The sequence below is a fragment of the Pinus tabuliformis genome, chromosome Q (assembly GCF_031772625.1).
Source record: "Pinus tabuliformis cultivar Carrire ecotype Pingquan chromosome Q, CPIR1, whole genome shotgun sequence".
Lineage (NCBI taxonomy): Eukaryota > Viridiplantae > Streptophyta > Pinopsida > Pinales > Pinaceae > Pinus > Pinus tabuliformis.
Genome location: NC_142296.1, coordinates 1,155,651,980 through 1,155,674,191, shown reverse-complemented (window position 1 = coordinate 1,155,674,191; position 22,212 = coordinate 1,155,651,980). Strand labels below are relative to the sequence as shown.

Here is a 22,212-nt window from a genome sequence, read left to right as displayed (position 1 = left end):
GCCCAGAGGGGGTTGAAGCGAAATGGAAGGGGACCTAAATCTTCTTCTTCTTTTAGGCATAAGAGGATAGGCTTATGATCCGATGTGAGCTTTGGGAGAATCTTGGTGAATGCTATTCTTTTGTCCATCATTAGAGAGCTGCTGATGAGAAACCTGTCCAATCTGGCAGAAATATGATTTTCTCCGGTTCTATTATTTGTCCAGGTGTATTTGCCTTTCACTGGTTTGAAGTCTACCAAATCCCATTGCAGAATCAGATTGCCCACTGTATTGATGAAAGGATCTCTAGACTGAATCCCTCCTTTCTTTTCTTTGTGATCTAGAGTTATATTCAGATCACCACCTATGACTAAATTTGAGGGGCTGATTTGCGCTATATAATCCATAAGTGTCCTCCAACACTCTCTCTTTTCTTCATACTGAACAGGGACATACAAGTTAAACAGAGCGAGGGAAAGATTACTTACGGTGTGACGCAGCTCTGTGAAGATCCAATGTTGGGTTGCTAAGAATCGTTCTAGGGAGAAGTCTTTTGTCCAAAAAGTACCTATTCCTCCAGCTGTGCCTCTTGCACTAACAGCCTTTCCTGAGTCAAATTTCCATTTTATAGCACTGGTGTTTAGAAGAGTTTCCCCTTCTATTTTGGTCTCTTGGAGCATTAGGATGTCCGCGGTCTCCATCTTCAATAAGTCTTTGATAGCCTCTGCCTTGTTGGGATTACCCAGACCCCTACAGTTCCAAGAGATCAACTGCATCATTTACCGCTTATAGGGATAGGCCCTCCTCCTTTGGAGGCTCTAGGCCTGATATTCCTCCCTAGTGTCATTTCGATAGTAGCTTGACTGCCTAGGGTTTTTTGTCTTTCTGACTCCTCTTCTCTAGCTTCCTTGTTTGATCTTCTCCCCGCCCTTTTTGTTGACCTTTCAAATGTTTCATCATCTGATGATCCCATATTCTCTACGGTTTTCTTCTTTTTTTTGATTATATCTGCGTATGTAGGGGAAGAGATATTGCATGAGTTGGGGATTGGGTTATTACCTGGTTCTGTAGTTTCAATATTCTCCTGCTGTGGAGGTTCTTCTTCCCTGCTTCCGGTGGATCTGAAGGAGGCGTGAGGATTTCAAAGGGGTTTTTGTCCGCCTCATTGCCTTTTTTTTCACTACTACCAGCGTTTTGGTTACTCGTGCTTCCATTATCTGTTTTGTTCTCTGTCCCTTTTGCCTTGTTTTTGTTATTCTGCCTGCTGAATGTTGTCTTCTTTGCCTGTTTCCATTGTTCTTCTTTTTCTTTCTCTGATGTCTCCTCATTTCTTTTTTTGCAGTATCTTGCAAAGTGCCCGTACTCATGACAGAATCTACACTTGAATGGCAGCTGTTCATAATCAAGCTCTTGTATGTGTGTCCAGTTTGCCACCGATAACTGAATCGCTTCGGGTAATCCTGTTTCCAAGTCGACCTCCACGCAAATCCGTGCACAAGAGTACTGATCCTTCCTTGGGGCCTGGTCTATGTATTTTCCAAGTGCATTTCCAATGGATTGGAGGGAGCTTTGATTCCAGCAATGCAGAGGCAGATGCGGGAGGCGCACCCAAACAGGAACCGCCTTGGGCACGTCTTGCGCTGGATCAAAATCAGTGGACCATTTGTTCAAGTAGAGTCCTTGAGGCCCCATGAAATAAGGCCCGTTTCTGAAAATCAGGCCTCTGTCCTCTGTACTGTCAAACAAGAAGACAAAAAACCCTTTGCCTACAAAATAGATCTTGATTCCTTCGTTTACCAAAGGTAGCCAATTCCTTTTGACCCATTCTTCGACTGCTCTCGGGGATGGCCACAAACCGGTGAACTGACCGATCAGACCTCTTTCTGCAAGATTTAGCGCGGATCTGCAGATTTCCTCCTCAGGCAAAGCTACCTTGGGTATGCTGTCCAGTTTTTTGACGAATTTTTGCTGCTGGCCAGAGGCCTGACGTTTTCCTGTTGCTGAGACAAGAGCCTTGAAGGCTTCGATCTCCGGAGGGAAGGGGGGAGGGGCCGCAGGGCCGCCTCCATGCTCCATGAGGGAGGGCGCAAGCGGGATCTCTCAGCAGACGCGCTAGGGTTGCAGACGCGTCCAAGAAAGATGTTTTTTGGTTGTCATAACATATGTTAGATGCTGTTTTTTGAAGTACAGGAAAAATGTTGTTTGTTAAGACTTTTCAAAAGTCATTCTTTTGGGCTTGAGAGGAGGAAAATTCTATGAGCACCAATAGCATCTGACTATTGTAATTTTGTTTTAACTTTTATAATGAAACGAAATTACAAATTTTTTTCTCTGGGTAAATAAAAAGAAAAAAGGATCTACTAACACTCTTTTTTCTTCCTAGCAGCCTTTTGATTTTTACAATGCTAAAATAGATGTTTTAAACTTTAGGAGATGGATATGAATTGTGGGACCGATTGCTGCAAATTAGATGTTTACCTTTTTGTGGTTTTGTGAAGGTTTTATGAAGGAGTTGTGGAGTCGTATGATCTTAGATATAGAAAGCACAAGGTAAAAGCCAAAGACTTTTTTGTTTTTAAATTTTTCTATCATGAAGTAAGGTGGTTTTCTTCTTCTTCTTATTTGTTATTTAATGTATGACAAATTTTGATATAAAGTCAAGTTGTGCAGGTGATTTATAATGATGGAGATGTCGAATTCCTAAGACTAGGCAAGGAGCGGTGGGAACTAATTGATGGAAACCCCATGCCTATGAAGGTTTGTCCAAGCATATTATTAATTTTTCTATGACGATTGTAAAATAATTTGTAGGTATCATGTAATTTTTAGGTTTCTAAGGGAATACTTGTTTTTTCTTTTCCCAGGAGGGGAGGACATCAATCAGAAGTGCTAACTCTACTGGGTACTTATCAGATCCATTTCTTTTAAAATTAAAGTAATTTACTAGGATTTTTGTTTCCATGTAGAATCCTTTTCTCATATTTTTTGGAAACAATGGTCTGACTAATTGGGAGAGTTACAGAATGTTTAACAAAACAGAGCCTCCACAGTCTAAACTCTTTACAGTTCCTAAAACCAAAATCAAGGCTTAGAGGAAGAGATAAAAAATAGTTGACTTTTAATTGCCATTTTTACTTACCGACATGAAAACAAGTGCACATGGTGATCAGTCATCTTATGCCGATGTGTGCGTCTTGCATGACTAACAATGATTTGACATGGTAGATGTAAGGTCACAACCTGTAACATATGAGGTTCCCGGGAAATTCATGGTGATGGGTTCCCGAGGGTATGTTTTATGTAAAAATATGTAGGCAGACAATTTTGTTTTTGGATGAAAGCTACCATGAAAATCTAAGAAGACTTGCATGTCATGGATCTAGATTGTGGCATCATGCCTGAGTTGCAAGATCCTTCTATGAAAAGAACCTTTGGGGTGCAGAATAATGGAAGTTTGTGACATGGGAGGGGACACGTGACACATCCAAAAATGATGAAGAATAAAATAGGTCAAATGGTTTGAGTAGGAGGTAAAGGATGGTTAATGTGGAAGCCACAATATGGGTACATGACTGAAGTCCCATGAATTTTAAATAATGAACTTAAAGCATGTGAGGTCTTCCTGGAAGAGGGGCAAGTTTCCAGCGGTTGACTTGGGGTTGGTAGGTAGAGAGTGATTTTGTTCTCCAATTGGGCCAGCAAGACACTTTCAATAATAAAATTTTCAAGGGATTCATACTGTGGTATGGAATTTGTTGAAGAGTTGTGCCAAATTCCACTTGATCGATAGGTTGTTGCTACCTACACAAGTCCACAGAGATGGTTAGAATCGAAGAGAAACCAAATAGAAATAAACAATGCTGCTTTCAATCATTAATGAACAATACACAAAAACAAGAAACAAAATGTAAATTGGGAAGCAATGACTCCTTTATTAAGAATGAGTCAAGACAATGGTTTGCAAATAGACACAAAGGAGAATGTTGGGCTAGTGGAGCCCTCTTGTTAAAATTGGAAACTAGGGCCAAATTCCACTTTGGACAGCTCCTTTGGGGAAGATATCTACAGCTTTAAATTCCTCTTTTCGAGAGGACGAAAATCGATCTAAAGATTGTCAAATTTGGATAAGTTAAAGTGGGTTTTTGAATTTATTCTCTCACACAAATATTATCAAGGTCGGCCTTATCTCTATGTCGGCTCAACAGATCAAATAGACATGTCTCTTGACCCTCTACAGAATTGTATAAATAGGAGTGCTTCCACCCTTATATGACAGTCATCCAAGGAGCAATTTTCATCACAAAGGTTCTCTGATCTAGCCGCAGGAAGAAGGGACTCCAAGTGAAGGAGGAATAGGGCAGACGTTTGGGTTTTTCATGACTGTTTGGTAGACCACATTCAGGGCAGAAGGCCGCAGGCTAGAAGGTGAGAACATGGCTGTTCTGGGCATTGTTTTGTAGTCATTTCTCTCTCTGTTTTTGGGCCGCAGGTACCTATGTCAATTGCAGAAGGTTGTGTCTCATTTCTGGGGTGCTGAAAGACCTAAGAGCTACCCTCTCATCAAGTCTCAATAGATGAAGTGACATTGCTGTTCAGAAAAGGAGAATGCTGCTCCTTGCTTATCAATCAAAGCTACAGTTAAGAGAATAAGTCTTGATGCAGTAAGAAGGGTCTTCAACAACCCTAACCAGATAATCCCTCTTCAGTAGTATGTCTCCAACTCATGCCTGGATTGCAGTTTTGAGTGGACCACCTATTTGTCTAAGGGCTGTGATGTGACATCTTCTAATCGGCAAGTCAGTTTTGACTTTAAGTCATTGTACTCTATCTCTCTCTCTCTCCTGAACATTTGATAAATTGATAATAAGAAGATTTGATCAAGGGTTTTCCCCATCTTGGGGTTTTTCCCTGGCTTGAGCCAAATTCTTGTGTCCTCTTGTCTTGGCTTATCTTCTGCACTTACGTTTAATGTTCTTTCATTAGTTACTGTCATATGATGATGATTAATGTGATTGCTAATGGATTAATGGAATTGATACTGGGCCAATGATCTAATGAAGTAACTAACCTAAGCAAAGAACATGTTAACTCAAAATTAACACCTCTGCTATCCTCCAATGGAAGGTTCTCCTTCCTCCTTTTGCTAGCTCCCTCCTCAAGAAGTAGTAAACAGTTCCAATGGTGGATGCTCACAATTTGCAAAGAAAATGCTATCAAGTTTTGAGAAGTGTGGTGAATCTGAGAGATTTGGACAGCATGATTTTACAATGCTTCTCTTGTGTAAATGGCTATCCCAGGGCTGTTGTTTACATGGAATTCCAAGGCTCTCATTGCTGCTGGTTCACTGAATGAGTGGAGAATCGGAGATGCCTTTCTATGCTCCTTGTGCTTGGGGGGATATGAGGAGTGTTGATTTTTGGTGGCTATGGTTGGTATTCAAGTCGGCCCTAAAAAGAAATCAAAAGAATGAAATTTAAATTTAATATGCCTCCAAAAGGAAAGTAGGTGAAAGAGCAGCCTTGAAGATACTGTTTTGTTTGAAGTTATGGATTATGTGCAGGGTAAAATCCCCAAACCTCCTTCAAATGCGCCGGCTGCTGCGAAGACCAAGTACAATAGGGCTGAAGTCAAAGCGAAGAAGATTATCGGGGATTCCATTGACAAGCATTTGGTGGCCTATATCTCCGAATTGAAGACGTCCAAGGAGATCTACGACAGGTTGGTCGGCATGTTCAAGGTTAGTAACGATAATCAAATTCTATTTCTCAAGAATAAGTTGAAGGATATTAAGAAGGGCAAGGAAGAGGACATTCAATCCCATTTCTTGAGGATTATTGAGATCAAGAATGATCTACTCTTGATTTGAGAAGTCATTCCTGACAGGGAACTTACTCTTGCCACACTTGGAGGACTCCCACCTGAGTGGTATGTATTTAGAACCACTATACTCAATAATGATTGAATTCCAGGGTTTGAAGGATTGATGTCGAGATGCATTCAAGAAGAAACAAGAATGGTGGAGCAAGAAATGCCTTCTAAGAGAAGCAACCCGACTGCATTCTCCGCTCATGCCAAGAGGAAGAACAATGCAGCTTCAAAGAAGCAAAGTCAAGGAAGAGCGGGATTCAAAAATGGAAGGAAGGGAAGATGCTTTGTTTGCAATAAGTTTGGCCACTATGCAAGGGAGTGTCCAATTAGAAGGGACACATCGCATGATGATGATCACAATCATTCAAGGGGAAACTTCAACAACAATGATCAAAGGAATGGCTGGTGCAATGGCAAGGGAAAAAGGAATGTGGGATATCAAGGAACTCTAGCTATGAAGAATCCAATGTTGTTAACAATAAGCAAAAAGAGTAGTATCTTATATCGACCCTCTCCACTGCCTCTCCTCCGGACACTTAGGGAAATTGGCTGATTGATAGTGGTGCCTCAAGGCACTTCACCAGATACAAGGAAGCCCTCTTTAATCTAATAGAAAAGGAGACAAACTTGGAGATCATCCTTGGAGATGATGCCACCTATCCCGTGAAGGGAGTAGGGAATGTTACGCTTCAATTGAATCAAGGTAACACTATTCATTTGCAAGAAGTACTATATGTACCCTACCTTAAGAAGAACCGAGTGTCCATTTCAGCAATGGAAGATAAAGGATCCAAGGTGGATTTTATCATTGGAAAGGTACGTGTTTGGAAAAGAAATTTTAAAGATGCTTTTACTCTTGGGTTTAGGGTTGACACTTTGTATCAAGTTGGAGGAAGTCCATTGGGAGCCATGTCTTGTGACACATCTTTACAATTTGAACAATGGCACCGGAGGTTCGCCCATATTCATTATAAGGCCCTACCCGATGTGAGACAGATGGTGACAGGTATGCTCGAGTTCAAAGTAGAGCATGAAGGTGTATGTTTGGGATGTGCCGAAGGAAAACTTACAAGGGGACCATTCTCGTCAAGTAATAGCAAGACCACAAAGATATTGCTATTGATCCACTCCGACATATCTGGTATGATGCTCATAAACTCCTTGGGAGGATACTTATATCATCTCACCTTTGTGGGTGATTATTCTCCCAAGACTTGGATCTACTTCTTGAAGAGGAAGGATGAAGTGTTCACTTGGTTCTGACACTTCAAAGCCTTGATCGAAAGCCAATTCGAGAAGAAATCAAGATATTGAGGACTGATAATGGGACTGAGTACAAGTCCAATGAATTCCAAGATTATTGCAGAGAAGCTGGCATTAAGAGGGAGACTACAACGCCATACACTCCCGAGCAAAATGGTGGGGTTGAAAGGAAGAATCGCTCTATTGTAGAAGCTGTTCGTGCCTGATCAAGGCCTTCCGAAGTTTCTATGGGCTGAACCTACAAATACCGCCGTGTATGTTCAAAACCAATGTCCTCATCAAGCATTGGACTCCAAGACTCCCGAAGAAATGTTCACTCGTAAGAAACCCGATGTCTCTCATTTTAGAATTTTTGGAAGCCCCATATATTTTCATGTGCCGAAAGAGAAAATAAGCAAATTGGGTGCATCTGGGAAGAAAGGAATTTTTGTGGGCTGTAGTGAAAATTCTAAGGGATATATAATTTATGTGGCTGGTCAAAAGGAAGTTGAGATAAGTCATGATGTCACCTTCGACGAAGATATGGCCCTCAGGAAGATCAACAACCTTCATATCCTATGGAAGGACAAAGAAGCTGACACTGGAAATCAGGATGGAAAAGAGGACGAAACGATGCTAGATGTTGATGAACCTATGGATCCTATTGATCCTCCTCCTCATGAGCCCGCCTCCTCCAAAAGGAGATCCTCATGTCTTAGGGAGACTCTTGAAGATGCCGAGGGACACATTGCACCAAGGGGAACTTTCTGTGAAAGCAAGAAGTCGAACAGGTATCAAGGATATTGGACCGCCATGAGCACTATCATCCAAAATGAGCCTTCATCATTCGAGGAAGCTGTGAAGCAACAATTATGGAAGGATGCTATGAATGAAGAATACGAGTCAATTATGAATAATGATGTCTAAGATGTGGTCCCTAGACCCAGGACAAATTGGTTGTCACCTCTAAGTGGCTCTATAAAATCAAGCATGGAGTTGATGGAAGTGCAAAAATTTCAAGGCTCGCTTTATTGCCCGAGGCTTCTCTCAGAAGGAAGGTGTAAATTACGATGAGATATTTTCACCTGATGCCTGATACACCACCATCTGCTCAATCATAGCCCTTGCTGCCTCGCAAGGATGGAACCTACATCAGATGGATGTCAAGACCGCCTTCTTGCATGGTTCAATCAAAGAGGAAGTTTATGTGGAACAACCCGAGGGGTTTGAGGTTCATGATCGAGAATCTCATGTATGCAAGTTGAAGAAAGCTCTCTATGGGTTGAAGTAAGCACCTCAGTTTTGGTATGAGAGGATCGATAGCTATCTGATGAAGCTGGGATTCACTAGAAGTGAAGCCGATCTGAACCTTTACTTTAAGGTTGAAAATGATAAATCTCTCATTCTGGTACTTCATGTGGACGACCTCTTTTCTGACAAGTGCAGACCCTCTCATTCACAACTATAAGAGGGAGTTGGCTTTTGAATTTGAGATGAAGGACCTAGGACCGATGCACTGTTTCCTAGGGTTGGAGGTTTGGAAAAAGCGAGGTGAAATTTTCCTCTCTCAAGGAAAATATGTTGTGAAGATATTGGAAAGATTTGGGATGGTGGATTGCAAGCCTGTGACTACTCCAATGGAACTTAACTTTAAGAAGTTATGTGGTAGTGCTGCTGGACCTGAATTGGGAAATGCTTTTGAGTATCGTCAACTGAAAGGAGCACTGATGTTCTTGGTGAAATCCTGTTCGAACATATGTTTTGCAGTTAACACATTGAGCCTCATCATATACATTGGATTGCCGCCAAGAATCTTCTGAGATATCTTTGGGGCACAATCACTCATGGACTGAGATATCCTGGATGGACAGGAAGTAGAAATCGGTTGCCTTGAGCACCGCTGAGGCCAAATACATAGCTACTAGTATGGCCTCCTGTGAAGCTGTCTGGTTGAGGAAGCTCTTCAGTTAGCTGTTTGGACATGTGCTGGATACCACCGTGATCCTCTGCAACAACCAGAGTGGGATCTGATTCAGAGAATCCCATGTTACATGATCGCTTCAAGCATATAGATATCACGTACCACTTTATCCGGACATGGTACAACAAGGAGCAATAAGGCTCCATCACATTAGGATTGATGAGTAGGTCGCCATATTCTGACAAAGCCCCTGCGGAAGATCAAATTCTTGGCCTTCCGAGAACGACTTGGAGTCGTGGAGAGACCCTCTTATGAGGGTCCTGTATGAGATGGACATTGAGCTTTGGGAGCTTTGGGGGGCTTTAGATACTTCTTGGAGTGGTGAGCAACCATAGGGTGAGTGGTTCCCTAGTGGTTTGCTGTGTACAAGGCGAGTGGTTCGGCCTTCCCCTAGTGGTTTGCTATGTACAAGGTGAGTGGTTCAATCTTCCCCTATGATACCCCTTGGTGACATGTAGGCAGGATGAGTGGTTCATCCTTCTCCTGTCGAGACATCCTACCCATGGAGTTTGGGACTCTTGGGAAGTACTTCTCATCTAGCCAATGAGTAGGGAAATGAGGATAGGGACCATAGGACTACCAATGGATGCATCGTGTACTACAGTACTCCCTATGCTAGGATGACTGATATTGATCTTGGATCAATGGGAATTGACTTTGGGTTAGTAAGAGTGGTATGAGACACTCTCTTTTGATTGGGATTGACTTCGGGTCAGTAGAGAATGGTATGATACATTCTGGATCACTTCTTCTTCTTCATAGTTCAGCAGAGCAGAGCAGAGGAGTGCATTGATGGTAGAGATAGTACAAATTGGCAGGTGGATTAGCAGGTGGAGTTCTCCCAAGTAGAGAGGGAGTGTTAAAATTGGCAACTAGGGGCAAACTCTACATGGGTCATCTTATTTATGGCAATTGATATTTTTCTTGGATTCCTCTCTCCGAGAGGAGTAGGATTGATCTAGAGATTATTATTTGATTTTGATATGTAGAAATGAAGTTATAAATTTATTTTGATTATGGACAAATTGTCAAGGTCGGCGAACAAACTCATCTAGGCTCAGAAGCCCAACAATCACGTCTATTCATCCTCAACGTTTGTTATAAATACATGATGCCGCATCCTCATTTGGACACACTCACTCTTCCCACATCTCTCTCTCATTGATTGGGTACGCATTTCTGGGCAACATCTCTCTCCACACGTGCGAAGGAAAGAAGGACAATTTTCTGTTTTGGGTGTTGATTGAATTTCAGGGATAGTTTGACCAAGCATTGACCAACAACGTTGACTTGTTTGATTGCGTTTTGTGTGAGGAATTTCTGTTTGGGCAGGCCACATTTCTTGGCACAAAATCGAGGCAAACTATTGACTGTTTGACCAACGTTGATTGTGGTTAGGGTTGATAGCAGGTTGACTATTTAACCAGACTTTGATTGGGCTGAATTTCACTATTTTGAGGGTTGATTCATCTTGCTGTTTGGAGGCCGAAGTTGATTGAAGTTGATCGAATTGTTGAGGGTCAAATCATTCTTGTTGACCAATGTTGACTTTTCTAGTTAGGTTGTTATAAATTATTAGATTTGTAAGTTATACTATCTCTCTCTGCTAAACTATTGAAGATTATAAGAAGAATTGATCAAGGGTTTCCCCACATTGGGGTTTGTCCTTGGTTGGTGCCACATCTTATGTAATCTAGGTGTTGGTACATAATTAAATGGTCATACTAGCATCATTTACAATGACAGTTGCAGAAATTGGGTTTACAATGATATAATCATGTTGGTTCATGACTTTGATTCTTGAAAAAAAAATTGGTACTTTGCTTCCTCGGGTTGTTGAAAAAATTGTCTAACAAGGACTACCCCCATAGCTTTCCCAGGAGAGAGCTTAATCAGATAGGGTTGGGAATAGGTGACAACCCCTTCTCTGAGCGTTGCGCCTTAAAGACTATACCTTGTGGGGTTAGAAACATTTCCCACGCTTAGGTGTACATCTTAGGCAACAATAGGAACAAGATTTCAATATGTATTTAGCGTTTAGTCATGACATAAAATAGAAAATCTACTTCACAAGTACAATATGGAAAATGTAAATGATAAGGCATGAAGCTTACTGAATTCTCCAAGAAACAGTTCTTTCAATCCAAGAAAACATCTCCATGGAAAATACCATCTTCAAAAGAATTTGCACCAAAGAAAAGTCACATCTTTTCCCAAGTAGTGAAAAAGACTAATTTGCACTCTTCCACAAGAGAAGAGTGATAAATGTGGGATGATTAAAATGAAATAAGGGGAAACTATATTTATATGAGGCTTAATACCCGTGTTTTTACAAATTTGTGTTTAAAATCCCTAATACAAGTTTGTTTGATTGTCTAACAAGTGAGAGGTTATGAGCCAACCTTATAATATCTCAAAAACATAACAAATAATGTTAAAAAAGCCTAGACGTGTGGGAGAAATGGCACCTCTACTATGACGTCATCCTCCCAAGGAACTCAAAATGCCACAAGCAAGTGAAAAATAGGTCATGAGTGCTCCCTACTTCAAGAAATAGTCCAATGCCCATGGGTATGCCTCCAAATCCATGACGTCATCAACATGCTCCTTAAGACACCCTTTAAGGGAAAAAGGGGTTACATGGCACAATATGCTCAAGTGTTGGGGTCAATTAGTGATGTGAAAACCCTCCCCTATCATCTCAAGGATAACCATCATCATCGGAGCTCTAGAATAAACAACACCCGTCAAACAATTTCAAGGCTTACCTAGGTATGTCCTTGGTCCATTTGGGCACATCCTCAATAAATCCAACACCAAGCTTTAGTGGTTCAACATTTCAACATCTATGGGTACCCCAAAGTATGAAGTATCATGTGTAACCATCCAATAGCCCAACCCTCTGCTCTGGAGGGACAACCCTGCATCAACAAAGGTCATATCTACTCTCTGGAATGGGTAGAATGACCTCTAGAATGTTGTTGCAAGGGATGAAAATCATCTCTCAAGAGGCTTTTGCGTTTGTGATAAAACCACTTAATAAAACCCTCTCAAGATCAAGTGAAACCAATAATCAGGAGGCACAATAACCACAAATGTATCATAGTGGACCTTACCTAATGTTAGGGGCACACGAATACTTCACACAAAGCTCACCTTCAAATGTCTAACTAGATAAAGTCTTGTAAACAAGTTACGTCCTTATGTTAGGGATGTTTAGGTCAATAACTCTATTGGGTGTTTTCAGGCCCCAAGGGGAAGAGACATGTCCCAAGTTAGCTCATCAATCCATAGGTGTCTGTGAAAGATGGTGGGTGTAGAGTGGGAATGACTTTAAGGAAAGGTGCTCTAGTCACTGGACTAGCTAATGGAAGCCCAACATCATGAGTGTATAGAGGCAAGGGGTGAGCCGTCGTGGAGGCTTGAGTTACCCCTTTCATCGACTTGTGTTTTCCACCCTTCTGGTGCACCTTTTACTTCTTTATAAGTTGCCTTTTTTGGGTGCATAGCTTAGGATCCCAAGCATGATTTAGAGGTTTTCCATTACCATGTCAAGATGAGTTAGTATATCACTAATAAGGGTTGGGACAATAAAAGCCTTGCGGATCATCTTATTTATGGCAGATGACATTTTTCTTGGATTCCTCTCGTCGAGAGGTGTAGGATTGATCTAACGATCAGCCGATTCCGACATGTATTCATGGAGATATGAATTTATTTATATTTCTTGACAATTTGTCATGTTCGGCCAGCAAGTTAAGTTGTGTTGCACACCCCCAACTAACCTCAACGTTGCATATAAAAGGAGGAGACATTGTCTCATTTCACTCACTCTCATTCTCACACCTCCTCTCTCCTTGTCTCTTGGGTATACGAAGGAGAAAGAAGACTCTCTCACACGTAGAAAAGAGGACATAGTTCGGGCATCATTGTGAGGATGCAGCTAGGGCAGCGAGCACGCAGGAAGGTACAACCATCTTGTTTGGGGTGATTTAGGCATGCTTTGACTAGCGTCTTACCTTCTTTGACTTCGGCTTTGCATGGGTAGCCTCTCCTAGGCTAGAAGAAGTGTTGCGTTGACTTTTAGAGAGCTGATTTGGGACAACGTTGATTGGTTAGGGCTAGCTGCAGTTTGCTGTAGCATTCATTGCTGATTTGACCATCTTTCTTTCACTGTTTTGGGCTACACATACTTGTTGTTGGAGGCTGAGTTCTCCTATGATATCTTAAGGTCATTGGCGAGCTGTTTGACCAACTCTGACCTTGCTGATTTGATTTATGCTGCTGATGTTATAAATCACAAATTTGTGATATTGTACTATCTCTCTCTACTGAATTATTGAAGAATATAGAAGAATTGATCAAAGGGTTTCCCCGCATTGGGGTTTGTCCCTGGCTAGCCACCACATCTTGTGTCTCTTGTCTTGGCTTGTCTTCTGTCGATTTTATTTATGTTCTATCAGCATTTTACTTATATGGCTAATAAGAAGAATTGAAGTAAATTGCTCTAAGCATAGAACATACCATAATTTAACAAGACGTGCTCAAATGAGGAGTGCATAAGATCTCCAGCAATCCCTAGCGCTCATGGACCTGTTACTTGTACACTCACATCAACTTGTTGATAGCAACTGAGCAAGGTGTTATCATCACCCTTGTGATATAAGATAAAAAATATTAAAATAAATTGTTAGCTAGAACAATGCATGATATCTAATTACTATGCTTACACATTATGAATAATATAAAAGCAGGATGCACATAAAATAATGCAAAACACACAAATGCAATGCAAGTATCTAATCATGAATGCATCAAGTTCCACTAAAAGAGGGGAGGCGCTTTCCTCTACAAGTAATGACAAGGGCTCCATGTCAAGGTTGGCTATATAAAGGTAACCTACTCATATTTTACCGCAAACCTTACAAGGATAAGGGTCATTCTCCAGAAGTACTACATCTCTAACTTGGAAATATTTTCCTTGTTATTGTACCCATTGTTTCTTCTTATTGTTTTGGTACCTGGTTTTTACTTTTAGAGGAATGTCTTGAGCTTACTTGACATACATATCCTCCTACTTCCTCAATTACCTTAGGTCTTTCTTAGATATTAGACTCAGTGCTTCCAATTCATTTGTAGGTTTAAAGGATTTGGGTTACCTTTTGTGTTGTCAGGATGCTTGGGAAAAGGAAAGGGTCAATATCTTCCATATCCTTTGCCATGTGTGGGTCTCAGTATAGGATAAATGGTTTCCCATTAGTGGTATGTATGGTACCATATGATAAATCCATTTGCAAATACCCACCAATAGACGTTGACCATTTTTTTGACAGAAGCATGTCCTAGGCATTAGGGACATCTATGAACAGTATGTCTATTAATGCATATATGTCTTTGTTGGTGGCTAAAGAAAATTTGACGTCCTTAATTAGATCATGCACAGGAATGGACTTTGACACAATCCTATAAGGCAAAGTAGTTTGCATCTCTAATTGATTCATGACTTTCAAAAGCATAACATTTGCAAAGGCTCCATATTCAATCATACAATTGTGCAATGTAAGATTATTGATCACTAGGGATAACAAGAAAGGTGCATGCCCTGTATTCCTACGGTCATAGTACATGTTTTGGAATATAACAAGAGGGTCCTCAGACTTTTATCTAGATTGAGGATTCTCGATTTGACCTCTCTTGTCCTCCCTTGAAATGGTGCCATGAATGTTGCCACAAAATTGAGTAGGCCTAGTGCAAAGCCTCACTAGGTAGAACCAAACCTTATTGTAACAAGAGAAAGGTTTGCCACTATCTCCTCAACAACCTTTCTCTAATATTTAGTGGTATTTAACCACAAGTTTGGCTTTCCTAAATCACCTATAAGATATTCAATTACTATGGCTCAAAGTGATAGATATCAACTCTCATTTTAATGGGATAAAATATCAACAAAACCTAGAAAGGCTTATATATTAAATGCCAAGGTATAAGTACTCTATTCCTGTTGGAGAATGTAACTAGATGTGGTCTTCATAATGACCTTTGTAAACATGACATTGTATATTTTATATAAAAAGAGTAAAGGAATTTTTATTTGTTCAAACATGGGTTTTATGCTTAGAGTCTAGGTCAAAGCATGTTCTTCATGCTTTTAGGGATTTCTAGGTCAATGAAGAGTTTTTCTCATGTATTATAGTCCCATTTGGACTCCTTGTAACAAAATAAAATAATTATTTTTCAGTCAAGAAAGTTAATTTATTCTCCAATACCAAGTCAGCCCTAACAAGGACAAGTCGACCCAAAAGAAGCCTTATAAATAAGGACTTCAACTCATTTGAAGGACACACACACAACAATTTTGATCTACAATTGAAGAAGTAGAGAAGCAAGTGTGAAAGGCAAGAAAGCAAATAGAAATACCTAGTGAAAGAAGGAAGGACGAAAAGAAGACCTAATCTGTCCACATATGCAAAATACTAGGGTTTCTAGGCTAATTGCAGGGTCGAGCATTGTAGGTCGAAGTACTCCTTGTAACAAAATAAAATAATTATTTTTCAGTCAAGAAAGTTAATTTATTCTCCAATACCAAGTCAGCCCTAACAAGGACAAGTCGACCCAAAAGAAGCCTTATAAATAAGGACTTCAACTCATTTGAAGGACACACACACAACAATTTTGATCTACAATTGAAGAAGTAGAGAAGCAAGTGTGAAAGGCAAGAAAGCAAATAGAAATACCTAGTGAAAGAAGGAAGGACGAAAAGAAGACCTAATCTGTCCACATATGCAAAATACTAGGGTTTCTAGGCTAATTGCAGGGTCGAGCATTGTAGGTCGAAGTTGCAGATCTAAAGTGGAGGCCAAGACCTATTTGGAGAAGTCTTTGAAGAGGTTCGATCCTTGTTCACCTTGAAGATTTCATCTTGCTTGAAGGAGATCTTGTTGAAGGGTTGACTTTGTGTTTAGAAGGATTTTTGGCTTTGGTCTTTGGGTCTAGGAAGTTTCATTTTGAACTGATTCTATAACAAGAGAAGTATTCATTCTAGGTTTTTCCTTTGGAGTGGTTTTCCCTTGGCTTGGAGCCTATATATTGTGTACGTTGTCTCTTTGTGATCTTCATTGTTTTGGTAATTGCTTGATGAACAAGAAATAAAAGTAATAAAAGGCCAACTAACAACACAAGTAATTATTATTGAAAGTCAAACATAATATAAGAACCTTGATTTTCTAGCATGGTATCAGCGCTAAGGTGCAAGAAGGAGATTGAAGATCACATCTTGGTTGGCACTTTCTTATCAATGGCAAGGTTTATGAAGAAGGTTTTCAAGTTTCTTGGGAGCCTCACTATAACTATCAAGGAATACATCTCAAAGAACATCTCCAAGCTAGCAAAAGAAGTGATGGATGGAAGTTTCTTCTCCACTCCGTTAGGCACTTTCAAGAATGATAATGTATGGGTTATTGACAGTGGAGCTTCTAGACACATGGAAAGTTAATGGAGTCAACTCTAGACTTTGTCAAAAGGGACCTCTTCTCATTCAGTGGAACTTAGAAACAAGAAGAGCTATCTAGTGAAAGGAATGGGGTCGACTTTGTTAGAGCTAGCGACCAATGGAAGTATTCACCTTGACAACATACTATATGTTCCAAGTTTGAAGAAAAATTTACTTTCTATTTCTTGTTTAGAAAATGAAGGTGACAAGATTGCTTTTGTTGATGGCAAAGTTTTGGTTTGGGGAAAGGGCTCTAGTATTGAACATGCTAAGATAATTGAGATTTGTGAGTGGACACTATATAGACTTCTTACATATCTACCTCAAGCCCTAATACACTTAGATGTCAACCCTTCTGAACTATTGTATGGAAGGTATGGACACCTTCACTACAAGATATTGTCATCTTTGAATCAAATGTTCACTAGCATCCCTGAATTAAAGGAAGATCATGGAGTATGTAAGGGATGTGCTCTAGGAAGAATGTGAAAAAACCCTTTGTAAGAAGTGATACCATATTAAATGAAATCTTAGATCTCATACACTCTGATGTGTGTGGTCCTATGGCAGTACAATCTCTTGGAGGCCATCAATATTATATGACATTTATTGATGATTTCTCTTGAAAAACATGGTTATACCTCCTCAAGAACAAAGATGAGGTATTCAAGAAGTTTCAAGAATTCAAGAATGAAGTAGAGAATCTGACAGAAAGAAAGATCAAGACTCTAAGGTTTGATAATGGTGGAGAATATACCTCCAAAGAGCTTATAGCATTTTGCAAGGAAGCAAGGATTAAGAGGGAGCTAATTGTTCCTTATAATCCTGAACATAATGGTGTGGTTGAAAGGAAGAACAAAACAATTGAAGAATGTGTCAGAGCCATGCTACATGATCAAGATCTCCCTCAATTCTTATGGGGAGAAGCATATGTAACAATTGTCTACTTGTAGAATCAAAATCCTCATAAGATTCTCAAAAATATGACTCCTGAAGAAACACTTACAGGACAAAAGCTTAGTGTGGATCATCGTCGAATATTTTCATGTCCAGTTTACATATACATTCCAATAGATAAGATGAAGAAATTGGATCCTACCAGTACAAAAGGCATCTTTGTTGGTTATAGTGTTTCATCAAAGGCATACAAAATCTACATTAAAGAGGATCGTCGTATTGAAGTAAATAGGGATGTCATCTTTGATGAAAATATGGCTTGCAAGAAATCTAAAGATATTATAGTTGATTCTGATGAGGAAGAGATACCCATTTTTGAAGAAATATCTAAGGATGACAATGTTTAAGATCCTACATCAATTCAAGAAGATGTTGAAGGACCTATGCAACATGTTATTATTCTAGAAACTTGTAAGAGACCTGCTTGGTTGAGGACAACTCTACAAGAGGCAGAGGGACATGCAATAACAAAGGGAACCTTTAGAGAAAGTAAAAGACCTAAAAGGTATTCTGGTTATGCAACTTATATGACTAAGCTCATTGAAGTTGAACCCTCCTCCTATGAAGATGCAACTAAACATCAAGAGTGGAGGAATGCAATGCAAGAAGAATACTAGTCAATTATGAAGAATGATGTCTGGGAAATTGTTCCTAGACCAAGTGACAAATCTATAGTCACTTCCAAATGGATATATAAGATAAAGCATGTTTTGGATGGCAGCATTGACAAATATAAAGAAAGATTTGTGGCCAAAGGCTTTTCACAAAAGGAAGGTATCGATTATGAAGAAACCTTTGATCCTACAACTACATACACAACTATTAGATCACTTGTCTCTTTGGCTGCCACAATGGGGATGGAACATTCATCAAATGGATGTTAAAACAAGTTTTCTAAATGGGACCATTGATGAGTATGTTTACATTGAGAAACCTCAAGGATTTGAAGTCCAGAAGAGGGAGACACACATCTACAAATTGAATAAGGCTCTATATGGATTAAAGCAAGCACTTAGAGCATGGTATGCCAGAATGGATGCATACCTATTGAGACTTGGATTTGTCAAGAGTTCTGCAGATCCTAACCTCTACATCAAAGTGGTCAAGGATGAACCAGTGATCATATTTTTATATGTGAATGATTTACTTGTTACAGGTGTAGAACATTGAATTCAGGAATGCAAGAGGCAGTTGGCAGTCAAATTTGACATGAAGAATCTTGGGCTTATGAGTTACTATCTGGGATTAGAAGTTTGACAGAAACCACGGGAAATATATATTGGTCAAGGAAAATATGTGATCAAGATACTACAAAAAATTGGCATGATGGATAGCAAACCAACGAAAACTCCTATAATTGCTAATCTAAAGAAGTTGAGGAGTTCAAATTCAAGTCCGGTGGATCCTACCTACGACAGACAGTTGATTGGATCCTTGATGTATCTTGTGAATAGTAGACCTGACATTTGTTTCACATTAAATGTCCTTAGTTAATTTTAGATATAGCCAAAGCATGACCATTGGAAAGTAGCCAAACACACCCTAAGATATCTTTGTTGAACCATGCATCACTGCCTTAGATATGCTGGTAATGAGATCCAACTTCTGGGATACACAGATTTTGATTGGGGTGGCAATGAGATAGATGGAAGAAGCACTATGGGTGGATGCTTTAGTTTGGGATCTTCCATGATCTTATGGATGAGCAAGAAACAAGATATAGTTTCTTTGAGTAGTGCTGAAGCCAAGTACGTTATTGCAAGTGAAGTTTGTAGAGAAGTCGTTTGGCTTAGAAAGTCACTATCAGATTTATTTGAAGGACCACTAAGCCCGACATGTATACATTGTGACAACGAAAGCTCCATAAGATTGACAGACTCCAGAGGACCGAATGTTTCATGATAGGACAAAGCATATTAACAATAAGTACAACTATATCATAATCCTGGTACGAGATGGGGCCGTGAAGCTACATTATATTCCTATAGATGAGCAAATAGCTGATATTCTGACAAAGGCATTACCAAACAAGAAGCTTGAGTACTTAAGAAGCAAGCTTGGTTTGGTCGATATCTATTCCTTTATTGAGAGGGAGTGATGATGGACAATATGTTCTTTTCTTCACGTGTCATGCACCAGACGAGGACTAACAACTGTAACTCTTAGTGAAGGCCATGAAGAAAGAATGGGGTTTGGAGGATTAGAATAAGCACCTAAGGTTGGAACTTCTTGGGGCTTCCATTTATATCATATTCGTACCCAATTCCCAAATCCGTAATCCATAGATCTTTCATAGATTCCTCATTTGGTTGGTCATCATGATTTTCTTTAGAATCATCCCCTTCTTCATTGTTAGGCAAAGAGGACTCCTCCTCTTTCTCCTTTTCTTGAAGAATATCACCCAAAGTGTTTACAACATAATTTTGGTATTGCGCTTCTAAGAGGAGAGAATCCGTAGGGTTCTTCTTATATTCACATTTTAAATCATAGAGCCTTCCTCCTTGCTCACAAAAATGATAGAGGAGATCTTTGTTATACTTTCCTACTTGCTCCATGCAAGACTTACTATATTCATGCATTCTTTCTTGCAAGATTTGGAGGCTTTCAAGATCAAGGTCCTCATCTTCATCCTTAGAGGAGATGTTTTCAAGTTCATTGCTATTAATCCCCAAACTTGCAATTGACAAGTTCTCAATGTCCTCCATGTATTCTTGGCTGCCATCCCATCTTTTCAAGAAGATATTTTCAAATTGTTCAAAATCAATGATGCTTCTCAGAGGCAAACTAGGATACCAATCTCTAACATTGCCTTAAAATGATAAAGCAAATAACATCATTATTATGTCATCATCATCAATCCCTCGAAAAACTAGTGCCATGAAGAAATCATCTATATGATCATGAGCATTTTGATTGGCAACTCCTTTGAACTTAGGTAACCATTCATGATATTTCTTAGGAAATTCATTAGGGGTACCTTAAAAGTCATCAATGTTTATAGGTTCAAATGAAATGAGTTTCGGATCCTCCATCTTTCTTTTTGGTATGGGATGTTAATATTAATGGGAGTTGCTGGGGTGAATTCAAAGGTGCCACGAGAGATGCTTGCTTCACCCTACAAGCATTAATTTTGAAGTTCAATGAAAAACTAGGGCTTCATTCTTCCAATGGAGTCGCCAAAAGGTATATCAATGATGTCATAAGGGAACAAGACACACCTCTCGGTTCCCTGGCAACGACGCCAAAATTTTTGCTGCACAAACTTGCAGGCCTAATTTGTAGGCTAAAACTAGAAAGCACAACAACAATATGTTACCAAGGCCCGCTGTCACCACAACCGAAGTGCCCTTCTCTTCTCGGTGTTTCATTGTTGGGAGGAGTCCTAGCATGGAGGAAATCACTTAGGATGATAGGATCGACGATAAGGTTTGTAATGATTTTCAAGGCCAATTCAAAGGAGAGGTTCAATATGAAGCTTACTTGCTTCAATGAAGCTTATTGGCTCTCTAATAAAGACCTAAAGGTAGGAATCAAGATCTAGGGATTTATGATGTTACAATAAGGTTAGGTATACCTAGAGTGAAGATCACCAAAATAATATAGGACCTCTCAATAAGCTCTTTGAAATAAGCAACTGCTTCAGGAAACGTGTTAAAATTGAGAGACCTAGGTTGGGTCCACATAAGACCTAGGGTTTATGGATAATCACGGGAGGAGGCCCTCCAAGGAGCTCACTAGGTCAAGGTAGCTAGAGAAAGGGTTTAGAATGATTTATTCCACCAAATACTATGTGCAAAACCCTCAAGGAGACCACTAACCAAGACGTTCAAGATGATTTTTAGAGATATGACTAGGGCTTGACTTTTCTCCCAATCCGACCGTGGGAACGGGCTCAAATTTGGAGGATCACTAGGGGAAACAACAGCGCAGTAGCCTATCCAAAAGGTTTTCCAACGCCCCTCCAATGCAACTCGCATCAAGCCCTAGCTAGTTGTCTAGGGTTAGGGTTGAAATTTAGAAAGAAGATAAAAAGAGAAAGAAAAGGAGGGTGATCACCAAGATTTCTCAGATCAGTTCCTTGTCCTTGGGTTATGGAGTCTATGTGATTCGAAATTCGGCCAAAATCATCTTAAAGGAGACTAGAAAATGATGCCCTAGCAAGCACTCTAGCATTGACCCACTCAAGATTTTTGGACTTTCATGGAAAGAAAACAAGTGCTACTCCTCTAGGAACATTCATCTACTTTTCATCAATGAGTAACATGCACAAATTTGCAATCTAGCAATCCTTTACAATGATATTCAATAATAAGGGCACACAAAGAAAGAGCTAGTTACAAAATTTCCACACATTAGAAATTTGTCATGCAAAAAAATCTTCCACAAGATTACTTACAAGACAAAAAGAGATATATCCAAATCCAAGATCAAGAAGATGGCTCCAAGAGAGAACATAAATTTTATCTCCAAAGATATTGAAATGCATCAAGAGATCTCCAATAGACAATTAAGAGAAAAAGTGTGAAATTCTCTTCAAGAGAGCTAATCTAAGAATGTGATGATGATCCAATACAAAATGAGGCCTCTCTTATTTATATGAGGCTCCTCAAGTTTGATATAACCTAATTTAGCCTAATTAAGCCCCTAATAATGTTTTAATGTGCAAATAACAGTTGATTTGGTGACAAGACCACCA

At 39.7% G+C, this 22,212-nt stretch overlaps 1 protein-coding gene across 1 annotated transcript in view; it reads left to right on the top strand.

Annotated features, from left to right (window-relative positions):
- Positions 1-22,212, top strand: part of LOC149223745 (sister chromatid cohesion protein PDS5 homolog A-like) — a 112,211-nt gene that overhangs the window by 74,366 nt on the left and 15,633 nt on the right. Inside the window, exons 7-9 of the mRNA XM_089383398.1 lie at positions 2,478-2,529; positions 2,650-2,736; positions 2,844-2,881. Of these exons, the coding sequence (XP_089239524.1) occupies positions 2,478-2,529; positions 2,650-2,736; positions 2,844-2,881 (177 nt within the window). The remainder of the gene's footprint in view (positions 1-2,477; positions 2,530-2,649; positions 2,737-2,843; positions 2,882-22,212) is intronic.